A 13,040-nucleotide genomic window follows, 5' to 3' on the forward strand; every position below is an offset into this window, starting at 1 on the left:
GCACAACTGTGCACGCACACACATATACACACACACATGCACACATATACACACACACACGCACAAATGTGCACACTCACACATACACACACACATGCACAAACATGCACACACATAGACACACCCATATACACGCACTAACGCACAAATGTGCACACACATACACATACATTCATGAACCTCTACACAGGCACACACACACACACACACACATAAACACATATACGCACACACACAACACACACATACACACACAAACTTTCACACACATATATTTAAACACACACATACACATATAAACCCAAAACATGTTTTAACAGCCAATGATATCTGCCCCTGACTTGTGACCTCCTACTGGAAAATGATCAGCTCAAGTCCTCCTACTCTGTTCACTTTGAATTTTACAGTGCAGGGTACAACAGGGTCTCAACCAGACGAGAGACTCAAGGACAGAAGAGCTCAGATACAGCGATGGCAGCCCTCTGTGTTATTCTTGTGTTTTTCAGCAAACTGCGTAAGTGTATACTTGTTTCTGACTTATTGACAAAAATAATTTTACAATCATTTTAAGTAATGTACGGAGAGTACACAGAGAATGGTGGGTGTTTTTGCTTAGTTTTTTCCCCCATTGTCAGTGAAGTTGAAATATTTCTTTCTGTTGGATTCCAGGTGGTCTGCTTGGGCAGAGTGTAGTTCAGCCCAAGGCTCTGGTGACAGCTCAGCTTGGAGACACCGTGACTCTCCCGTGTTTCTGTTCTGATATAGGGGGAGCAGCCGTGATCAGCTGGATAAAGCACCCACTTGGACAGAAGCCTCAGCATGTCACAAAGATGGTGAACTATGATACAGGTGCTGTGTTTTTCAATAAGTTTAAAAACAGTACACGTCTCAGTGCTAAGACAGCAAAGGGAAGCTTTAACCTGACTGTCTCAAATGTAGAGCCATCAGATTCAGCAACATACTACTGCACTCTTATTCACTTCTTCGGTGAAATCAGCTTTGGAAATGGAAGTACATTAATAGTTACGGGTAAGTATGAATTATATTTTTTACGTAGCTTAACTTGTCGAAATTCTACGTTATAAATAAGTATAAATTGAAGTTAGGCTTTATTTTTCCAATCCTGAAGTATTGATTCAATTAATCTGGCAAAAACAAGAAATAGTAAAGTAAAAGAAATATAATAAAAAAATAAAAAATATAATAAAATTGATATTTAGCGTATGAACTGTTTATGGTGATGCTTTCGCCAAAACCATTTGCTGTACATCTTAAAGCTACTTGTATATACTCAGTGAACACTTGACTAGACTTTTTTTAGACATAATACGTCTTCTGCTGGTGTAGCCTGTCCATTTAGAGGATTGACATGTTGTGTTCAGAGATGCTCTTCTGCATACCACTGTTGTAATGTATGGTTATTAATGTGAGACCAAGGGGGTAACATCGTGCAGTTCTCAGTTTTACAGAAAACTTAAAAACCCTGTGTTTGATTCGATTTTGGTCAAAAATGAGATAAACGCAGATTTGGAATATTCAAATACAGCTATGAATCCATGACACGTCACAATGAGAAAATATGAAAAAATAAAAATAAAAAAGTAAAAATATAAAATCTAGTCGAGTTCTCCACATTGTTCTTTGCTGGTGCATCAGCTGCAGCCCATTGTTTCTTTGCACATAAAATCAATCACTCAAAATGCATTCACTGAAATTGCCCTAGTGATGAAGATGTTGAAGATTTGTGGGATTAATTATTGTGACTAATATAGAATCGGATGACTGATTACTCTTATTTTGTGATGTACATTGTATGATGATGTATGGTGGTTTGTGTTGTATATTACAAAGAAGTTTTAGAAAATTTAATAGCTTTTACATTTTTTGAATGAAAAAGAAAGCACTCAAAACTGATTGAAGAAATTGCATTTCTTTCTTGTTTATCTTATTAAGTTTCAGTGTGTGCAGTGTATCCCTGTAATCTTTTGTCGAGATATTAGTGGAAAACATTGAAGCATTAAAAATGAATTGCTTCATTTGAATATAATTTTAAAAATGTATTTAATACAATGGTTTTAGTTTCTAGTATAGTAAAATGCATGTAGTTAATCAATAGTCTTGTTCACATAACATTGCTTATAGACATGATCATTTCTAGTGCACAAACTGCATCTGAATCACACATATGTGCAAAAACATGCTGCACTTTATATTATAATCGGTGGAGTCATCTTCAGCTCTCTGTATAACCTACAATAATACACAGCCAGACTGCATTTAAATGTAAACCTTACACAGTGGAATCCAAAGGACAATTCTGTATTGAGTGTAATGAGTGCTAACTTTTGACAGGGCCAGAGTCCCAGAGCAGGACAGTAGTGCTGCAGCAGCCCGAGTCTGAGTCAGTGCAGCCAGGAGACTCTGTGACTCTGCAGTGTACAGTACACTCTGAGACCTGTGCAGGAGAACACAGTGTGCACTGGTTCAGACCGGGCTCAGGAGAGTCCCATCCAGGAATCATTCACACCCATGGACACAGGAGTGATGAGTGCCAGAGGAGCTCTGGGACTGTGTCTCCCACACAGAGCTGTGTCTACAACTTCCCCAAGAGGAACCTCAGCCTCTCTGATGCTGGGACTTACTACTGTGCTGTGGCCACTTGTGGGGAGATCCTGTTTGGGAACGGGACCAAGCTGGACTTCAAGGGTAGGAACAAAACAGGCACATTGTGAAATTTTGTTTTTAAAAGACATTGAAGACAAAGGAGTTATTGTGCATCTACTGTACATTACAATGTTCACTTAAGGACATTCTAATTACGTATTTGTGATCTCCAATCTTGAAAGGTTAATGCTACTTGTGAAGAATTCTAAAATAGAATTTTGCCTCTAAATCATCAGGAAATGAAGCATTCCTTTATTGCTTGGCGGGAGCTTTGGCGTTGAGTGTGATCCTACATATTGTCCTCGCTCTGAGCAGGAGAAAAAACTGTGAGAACTGCAAAGGTAAGAGACCAAGGTATCAATGTGTGGTACATGTAATATGTATTATTTCACAGCTTATACACAATGAAATTTGTGTTGCATCAAAAAGTATGATGCATAGACAATATTACAAATACTCAATAAGAGAGAATTTAGAAAATACAGTATGTTAAGTGTTTGTGTAAAATAGTTTAACAAAATTGAGTACAATATTGTCAGGCCATTTTGTGAATAGAAATGCAAAACAACAGGTAAAGCTACTCCATTGGTACAGATTACTGTCTCACACTACTTGTGCTGTAGGTATGTGCACATCTAGTCATACAGTGTCACATGTAATGTAAAAGCCAAATCTCACTTGAATTTATGAAACTTCAGCTTCTGATATGGGCCCCAATATATACCAGCTGGCATGAACTAAAGTATAGCCACTTGATATGTGAGGCAGCTGTGATGTGACAGTCCCTCATTGTGAAAATAAAATGGCTCTTGAGCGAAAGGTATGAAGACAGTGCAGATTATTCTGACCACCAAAAGTTTTAATCCCTACTGTGGTGAATATGATGCTCTATATGAAAACAAACAGCTCTTATTGTCATGAATAAAATAACATATTGTCAGTTAAAATAATCATTGCATTACATTAATTGCATTTGGCTGACGCTCTTATCCAGAGCGATGTACCATTGATTAGACTAAGCAGGAGACAATCCTCCCCTGGAGCAATGCAGGGTTAAGGACCTTGCTCAAGGGCCCAACGGCTGTGAGGATCTTATTGTGGCTACACCGGGGATCGAACCACCGACCTTGCGTGTCCTAGTCATGTATCTTAACGACTACGCTACAGGCCACCCCTACAATAATAACAATAATAATAATAATAATCATAATAATAATAATAATAATAATAAAAATAAGAGGAAATATTGCTTACATAGTTGATTACACATAATTAAAGTAGTTGCATTAGTTGAACAATTATTTTCAGACTCTAGTGGTTTATACTTATTTTTAATTTGTTGTCATGTATTGTAATTTGTTTTAGCATTTGTTTCAGTAACTTTTGACTTGCTGCTGCCTATTTTGGTCAGGTTGCTCTTGAAAATAGTGATTCTTAATCTCAATGAGCCTATCCTGGTTAAATATAGATTAAATAAAATAAATGAATAATAAATAAATGAATTAATAATTTTACTCAAACAGGGGCTGCATCAAACAACCAAGTGTCCTTGTCGGGCGAACAGGTACAAATATTATATTTCATATTTTTAATGAACTAAAGCAATTTCTGTGTTGAATATCCTGGTAAAATGATCATCGGAATGAGGAGTAACTGTATGTGTCTCATGTTTCCTTTTAGCATCAAGATGAAGCGATGAATTACGCTGCTTTGACTTTCACCACCAAGAAACCCAAAGTGAGGAGGAAGAAGAGGGAGGAAGAGAAAGAAATGGTTTATTCAGGTGTGACATTTAAAGACCATGAGTGAAGCTTTCCATCAGAATTAATCTTCGTCACAAGAATGATCACAATTTATGTCCTCCTTCGCAGTATCTGTAAACTGTAAATTTGCCATAAGAAACTAAAAGAGTCTCTTGGAGCGGTGCTTATTCTTAAATGTTTTTTCAAATAAACAAATGAAAACTTCAAAAATTGTACACTGATGTGCTTGCATTTTAACCCTAGTGCAGTCTTTAGATTCTGCATACTCCCCTTGTCCTAAGGCAAAAATGGCCCACTTTCACTCAACTCCTCAACCCCAAATGTATTTTGCATGAAGAAACAATCTGTCACTCATCACAAATGTTTTTCACCCTAAAGAAAACATAAGGTTTAAATGTCGTTCAATGTTGCTAAATCTGACACAGTTAAGGGCGGCAGTGTATTGCAGTGATTAGGGAAGAGGAGCTGACTCTCATTCAGGTCATGTACTGCGTTTATACCTTTGAGAAGGCCTTTTCTGGCTCCACTGGAAAGCATCTTTATGAAAATGCCTCTGTAAAATACTCTCTAGAAATAAAATATGATATATTTCTATGAAGTTCAATGGATAATTATTTGTTATGCTCAATATTGTTCATGCTTTTTTGTTTGATATTTGTTTAATGCTTTCTGAAGTTAAAGCCTCCTGCAGCCAGAGCCCTCTCTGTACCTTTAATCGCCAAAGCACTTCCTGTATGCGCAGCGACAGCTTTCTTGTGTTCTCAGTTATCGATGCTGCGCAGTGTGTTCTAGGAGAACTGGACGCATTTTCTGACTGAATGACTCAGTGGCGGATAACGTCCTGTGTTCACAGGGGCTTATAATCTAGAGAACAAGGAGAGAGTAACGCCCTTAGCCAGAATGGACTTTAGTAAAGTATTTACCTTAGAGAGCTGAGCATGATTATAGCATCCTTTGACTCTTACTCTACATGTGCAAAATAACTGGTATAAGACTGGTATAATGGCCATCACACATAAATAAGACGGGAAACATTTCAATTGCATGTTATTTTAGTGTTAATACATTTCTCTATGTTTTTGAACATACTCTTGATTGCATTTCATAGATTGAACTATAACACATAAAGAAATGTCACAGAGTCAAACTCATTAGACTGAATAAACAAGCACATACTGTACTCAGCTAAGCCAATTGGTCTTTTACTCCAGGTTAACTTCTACCAGTGCTTTGTGAGATTGTGAAAGAGTGTGTCTGCCATTGGGGTAACTTTGATTCCAGATGTGTGCGACACTTTAAAAATAAATCCTGCTTCTAGGTAGCTCATAGAAACTGCAACAAAGCATTTATATTCACACATTTAAAAAACTGACCTAAACCCGCATGAGAGCAAACCTAGGGCACCAGTGGCAAGACAAAACTCCCTGCTGACAGAAATTCATTCCAAGGAACTTGATTCTGGTTGCTTGGATGGATCCAGACTGAAGGGGGAGCCCATCCTCCTCAGTCCTTCAGTCTTCTCATGACCTAAATTCATATTATTTTCAGAAAATCTGCCAAAAATACAAAGTACATTTTTGTGGTTTTTAGGATGATCTGGAGAGAAAATCTGACTTTTTGACTAAATGCCAGATGCCATGGACATACCTATTGCTGATACACTGACTGTGTTGAGATCAAGTGTACTCTTGATTGAATTTGATATATTGAAGCATATCAGCTTCAGCATATCAAGCACCAGCACAAGCAGTTATAAGAGACTATGCTATCCATTGGGGTAAGTTTGTAGGCAAAAATTAACTTGTTTCTAAAACGCTCATAGAAACTGACAGAAATCTTTTACAGGCAGCTCTCTTTTTCATCAGTAGCACAATGCGTTTTTCCGTTTCTGACTGTTCTGTTGTGGTGACAGGGGAGGTTCACTTATTTTCCACCCACAGCCTTATATATTCAGCTTTACTCAGACCACAGCTACACAGGAAGACTGACCTGCAGTAAATGTCACATGGACATACCTATTGCTGATACATTGCACTGCAGTACAGAGCTGTGTTCACACTTCCCTCTCTCAGCACTGAAACCACACTGGCACTCCCCCCTCATGCCTCAGACCACCTTTCCATTTTTCAACTGTCTAGAAAAGAGCGGCTTTAAAAAACTGCACAAACTACATTTCAAAACACAAATAATGAGAAATCTGTTCCTGCATAAATTGTGCTTAAATTGACAAAAGATTGGTATTGCCCTCTATAATTAAAGAGGGCTTTTAACTTTAATATTCTGTATTCATCATCATTCACATGTTTTCTTCTAAAATGTGTGCAATGTAAAACTTTTCAGAATTACACTATTTTGGTCTGATTATGCTGTTTTAGACATATGTTTTAAGCTTGTGTGCATCCTTCAGATTTCGGATATACTGCTTGCAATGATGAATATCATTTTCAATATCACAATAAAACCATTTTCAGGGCATTGTCAGTGTTAATTATAGACTGTTTCTAACTTCATAACATCCTGAGACCTGCTTGCTGGAAGAATGCTTGGCTCTGTGGATTTGTCTCTCTGGCCATTGACTCAAAACAAAACCCTTGTGCTCCACCTTTGTGGTTTCCATAGCATGCATCTCTCTCTCTCTCTCTCTCTCTCTCTCTCTCTCTCTCTCTCTCTCTCTCTCTCTCTCTCCCTCTCTCTCTCTCTCTCTCTCTCTCTCTCTCTCTCTCTCTCTCTCAGAATCCCTCCCTGTATTTCGACGCAGACTAAAAACACACTGTTTCAAGATTGAGGATCGGTTCAGCTAACTAACTTTACCGAGTATAGTAGCCCAACCCATGTCCCCCCTTTCATGCCAAAGCCCAGTCATGTGCCTTATGCAACCACATAAATCTCAGGTCATGACTAGGGTTGTGCTCCCAGGTCAAATGACAAAGGTTTCCTCATTCACAGCAATAGCAGGTTCCTCATTCATTGCTTTAGTGTGAAAGAGGTATTAGATAATACCAGTTTGCCTCCCAGAGAGGCAGTTCTTGAACTCAGTTTCAGAACTTGCCTCCCCCTCACAGACAGAGAAGCCTAACAGCTGGCTCTGCTTCCACCATGCAGCACACCTCTCTGTATACCTTTCTACCACAACTGTTTCCACTTTTTACCTTTGTTGTAAAATGAAATGGTTTTTTTTTCACTACAACCGCACTACATTTTACATTTTACATTTTTGTCATTTGGCAGACGCTTTTAATCCAAAGCGACTTACAAGTGCATAGGTTCTACCACAAGTCAAAGCATCACATCCATAACGAGGAAAATACACATGGAATGCTGTTCTAAACATATAGTCGTCATCATAAGTGCCACTACCTCTTGTCTCATCTGGGCCACGTGTCCATAGAGCTGCATGACACACACACACGCACAAACGTGCAGACACACACATACACACACACATGCAAAAACGTGCACACACACACACACATACACACACACGCACAAATATGCACACACACATACACACACACGCACAAATGTGCCCACACACACACACACACACACACACACATGCACAAACGTGCACACACGCACACACACACACACACATACACACAGGTTATGTCTGATCAGGGCTCATATGAGCTGCCTGAGGAAGCCCAGCTTTGGTGGATGTGGAGCTGTTGCTTCAGTGAAAGACACACTTCTCCCTCCTCTAATCCAACCACACTGGAGCTGATGATGCCCTTTTTACAGTTAAAAGGCTGAACCAACAGCCACTCTCATTACCATGTTAATTTTAATTCATAGTATTATCGTAAAGTATTAACTGTGTATTTTCACAAATAATCACAATAATCAAACTGGAAATAGCGTTTTCTCTTGTTGCACTGAGAATGTTTGTACGCAGAACTTTGTCACCCAATAAATTACCTGTTTGAACAGCCAATAATATCTGCCCCTGACTTGTGACCTCCTACTTGAAAATGATCAGCTCAAGTCCTCCTACTCTGTACACTTTGAGTTTTACAGTGCAGGGTACAACAGGGTCTCAACCAGAGGAGAGACTCAAGGACAGACAAGCTCAGATACAGCGATGGCAGCCCTCTGTGTTATTCTTGTGTTTTTCAGCAAACTCTGTAAGTGTATACTTGTTTCTGACTTAATGACCAAAATCATTTTACAATCATTTTAAGTAGGGTACAGAGAGTACACAGAGATTGGTGGATGTTTTTGCTTTGTTATTTGCCCCCATTGTCAGTGAATTTGAAATATTGCTTTCTGTTGGATTCCAGGTGGTCTGCTTGGGCAAATTGCAGTTCAGCCCAACGCTCTGGTGACAGCTCAGCTTGGAGACACCGTGACTCTCCCGTGTTTCTTTTCTGATATGGAAGGAGCGGCCACGATCAGATGGATAAAGCATCCACTTGGACAGAAGCCTCAGGATGTCGCAAAGATGGTGAACTATCAATCAGATGCTGTGTTTTTCAATGAGTTTAAAAACAGTACACGTCTCAGAGCTAAGAAAGCAAAGGGAACCTTTAACCTGTCTCACATGTAGAGCCATCAGATTCAGCAACATACTACTGCGCTTTTATTCACCTCTTCAATGAGATCAGCTTTGGAAATGGAAGTACCTTAATGGTGACGGGTAAGTATGAAACATATTTTATTTTTCCATAGCCTAACTTGTCGAAATTTTAATTTGTCATTCTACGTTATAAAATGAAGTTATGCTTGCCAAGTCTTGCCATAAAATAGATTTTTACAGTATGAACTCTTCATGGTGAAGCTTTCACCAAAAGCAGAGCTGCCATTTGCTGAACATCTTAAAGGCTACGTGTATATAGTCAGTGAGCACTTGAATAGACTTTTTTTAGACTTAATACTTCTTCTGCTGGTGTAGCCTGTCCATTTGGAGGATTGACATGTTATCGTTCAGCAATAAATCCATGACACGTCACAATGAGAAAATATGAAATAAAAATATAAATATAAAATCTAGTCGAGTCCGCTCGTATTTCCGGTTGGTTCTCCACATTGTTCTTTGCTGCTGCATCAGCTGCAGCCCTTTGTTTCTTTGCACATGAAATCAATCACTCAAAATGCATTCACTGAAATTCCCCTTGTGATGAAGATGTTGAAGATTTGTGGGATTAATTATTGTGACTAAAATATAATTGGATGACTGATTACTCTTATTTTGTGATGTACATTGAATAATGATGTATGATGATTTGCATGATGTATATTACAAAGAAGTTTGAGAAAATTAGAAATTTTTACATTTTTTTAATAAAAAAAGAAAGCATTCAAAACTGATTGTAGAAATTGCATTTCTTTCTTGTTTATCTTATTAAGTTGCAGTGTGTCCCTGTCATCTTTTGTAGAGATATTAACCATTTCTGCTCTAGTGGAAAACATTGAAGCATTAAAAATTAATAGCTTAATTTTGTTATGTTTGCATGTGTAAAGACTAAACTAAAGTTAGGCTACTGTAGATACATAAACTAATGAATAAACAGACACGGTTAATTCACACGGGTAATTCATTCTCCATTTTATCTCTTCTCCAACTCTCACTCTCCTTCTGGACATTACATATTTACTACGCATATTACGTTCTCGCCACCTACTGGCGAGTATTCAGAACACAACATTCCCCCCTTACGTAAACAATATTACCAGTAACTAGCATGGGGTTAACAACAGTGTATATCACCAGCAATAAGAATGATTAGTAGAGAATAGTGCATAACCTTAGCACTCAGAATATTAGTAGTAATACAGAGCAAAATGCATGACCTTAAACATCTCACATGCATGTTTTTTTACATTATTGGCATTTGGCAGATGCTCTTATCCAGAGCGACGTACAGTTGATTAGACTAAGCCGGAGACAATCCTCCCCTGGAGCAATGTAGGGTTAAGGGCCTTGCTCAAGGGCCCAACGGCTGTGCCACAAACTCAGGTTCAGCCTCTGGTTCATCAGCAGCAGCAGGCAGAGGCAGACGGGAGAGGCAGTCAGCAGTATTGTTCTTTGAACCAGGCAGGTATGCAACATCATAACAGAAGCACAGCAGGCATGCTGCCCAGCGTGCAATACGCATGCCAGCACAGTCAGCTCCTTTGGTAGTCAGGAGAGTGGTCAGTGCCTGGTGATCTGTACACAGGGTAAATCGCCGTTCCCACAAGTAGGTTCTCCATTTCTCTACAGCCCAAACGCATCCAAGGGCTTCTTTCTCAACTGTTGAGTATTTGCGTTCAGCAGGACTCAGAGTCCTGGAAGCAAATGCAACAGTGCGCTCAGTGTGGTCAGACTGGATCTGACGGAGAACAGCACCAAGGCCGTAGTCAGAGGCATCAGTGTAGACAATAGTAGGGAGGTCAGGGTTGAACAGTGCTAGAGCTGGACTCTCCACTCACAGCTGTTTCACAGTCTGGAAGCTGCGCTGTGCATCCTCTGACCAGCTAAACTCACTGGGTCTCATTCATGAAACGTTAGTAAATCAAGTAGTAAACGTCCACGCTACTAAAAACCTACTCCGGATTCATGAACGCCGCGGGAAACTCAGATCTGATCGTAAACACGTGTGTATGATCATGAATGCCAATCCATCGGAAAGTGAAAGCGCGCTCCCGGTAATCAGCAATTAGCATAAATCCCCGCCCATGAATAGACAATGATTACCATATAAGGAGGTGTAGACGCATCCAGTCGACCTGTCAGTCATCATGGCGCAAACAAGGAAAGGGAAAGAAAAAAAAACTTTTCCGAAGCGGAGATCGAAATCATCTTGGGTGAAGTGGAGTCAAGAAAAAATATTTTATTTTCTTCTATTAGTAGTGGTGTTGTAACAGGGACAGGCAAAGCGAAGGCCTGGAAGGAGGTGACAGATGCTGTTAATGTTGCCTCTGTAGACAATAGAACCATATCCGAGGTTAAACGTAAATGGTTTGACATGAAACTGGAGACAAAGAAACGCATAAGCGCACAAAAAAAACATGCATCAGCCACAGGAGGAGGAGGCTCACAGGCACAAATATCACCTGCTGACGAGCGCATCGCTGGCATTATTGGGGAGACCTCTCTGTCAGGAATTACACCTGACGAAGACACCGACATGCCTCCACTGGAGACAACATCAAACCCAGATGGTAAGGTGATAATTGTTGTATCATAATACATTTTGAAAACCATCACTGATAGCTTAGTGGTTAGTATAGTTTAACCTAGGTCGTACAGTCCCACCAAACAAACAGAACATTTGTGGGGGTTTCTCTTCGGATTGAATGAAGTGGAAACGAGAAACCAGTAATGTTATATTGTGCGTAATGGTGCGAAATGCATATCAGTGTCGGAATGTTGAGCCATTTCAAGAAAGGATACGGATAACATTCAATTCTTCAAATTATTTGAATCTTAATAGCCTAAAGCTCTGTTTTATACTGCACAGCTCCAAATAAGTCAGTCTGCGGCCAACGTAAATTAAACATTTTTCAAATAAGATTTATTGAATGTTTCTTTCAAATGAAAAAAGAGCCACACATAAAACAAAAAAAAACAAACGTTGTCTCATATTTCTAGCTGGCGAATGCTCCTCCCATGATGTGGCTCCACCACCTGCTGCTGCTGCTCCTGCTGCACCCAGGTACCGAGGCCGAAGAGGTGATCGAGCTGTCCTTATGGATGAGGCTGTCCTTACGGATGAGGTCCTGAGGAATCAAGAAAGTCTACTTACAGCAGTCAACCAAATCAACACGTCCCTCATTAAGAAATTAACACCAGCTTGAAGGAAATCTGCAAGGCACTTTTGCGTCCTCAACAATAAAGTGTTATGTTGTCAGTATTGTGTGATGTCTGTGTTTATCCTGGGAAAACACTTATTTACTACAAGATAATCAAGCTACTCTCTTTTACTCTGATAATTAAATATAGCCTATTTGTATACATTTTAAAGAGCATGACATGAAAATGAACTGAGGTAGCCTACTGAAACAGGATGTTGTATATAAATATAAAACAAAATACAAATGAAACTAACTTTTTGCAAAGCTTGTCGGCCTAAAATGTGCACAGTTTATTCAGTCTTAGCAACACTTACCTTAAAATTGCTCTACAAGTCGCTAGCGTGTCTGTATAGCAGCCGCATTTCGAGGCCAAGAGCTGGTTCCGGAGGCAGTCGTTCCTCTGTATTGGGGACTTCAGGCAGGGGAAGGCCCTGTTTAATGGCCACATTGTGCAGAACACAGCAGGCTAATATTATTTTGCACACCTTCCCAGGTGCATAAGGAAGGGTACCACCTTTATTGTCCAGGCAGATCCATCTTGCCTTCAAGACCCTGTTTGTGCGCTCCACAACGGCCTGAGTAGCAGCGTGTGCCTCATTGTATGCCAGCTCCTGTGGTGTCTGCGGGTTGGTCAGTGGGGTCATAAGCCACGGCGTCAGTGGGTAACCCCTATCCCCTATGGATATAGAAGGGTAAGTCCATATATAAAACACACATGCAACTGTATAGGCAGGCTATATTCTTACCAATGAGCCAGCCGTTCCTCACAGCTCCATCCTCCAAACGCGTGCCAACTGCGCTATTATGCAGGATAAATGCATCATGCGTCCCACCAGG

General features: G+C 39.8%; 1 gene segment (V, D, J or C); it reads left to right on the forward strand.

Annotated features, from left to right (window-relative positions):
- Positions 1 to 573: 573 nt before the first annotated feature.
- LOC133123235 (Ig kappa chain V-III region MOPC 63-like) lies at positions 574 to 12,132 on the forward strand. The segment is given in 4 exon segments: positions 574 to 598; positions 766 to 1,029; positions 2,353 to 2,706; positions 12,065 to 12,132. Coding segments are annotated over 4 exon segments (711 nt in total).
- The last annotated feature ends 908 nt before the right edge of the window (positions 12,133 to 13,040 follow it).

The sequence above is a fragment of the Conger conger genome, chromosome 3 (assembly GCF_963514075.1).
Source record: "Conger conger chromosome 3, fConCon1.1, whole genome shotgun sequence".
In the NCBI taxonomy this organism is placed as follows: Eukaryota; Metazoa; Chordata; class Actinopteri; order Anguilliformes; family Congridae; genus Conger; species Conger conger.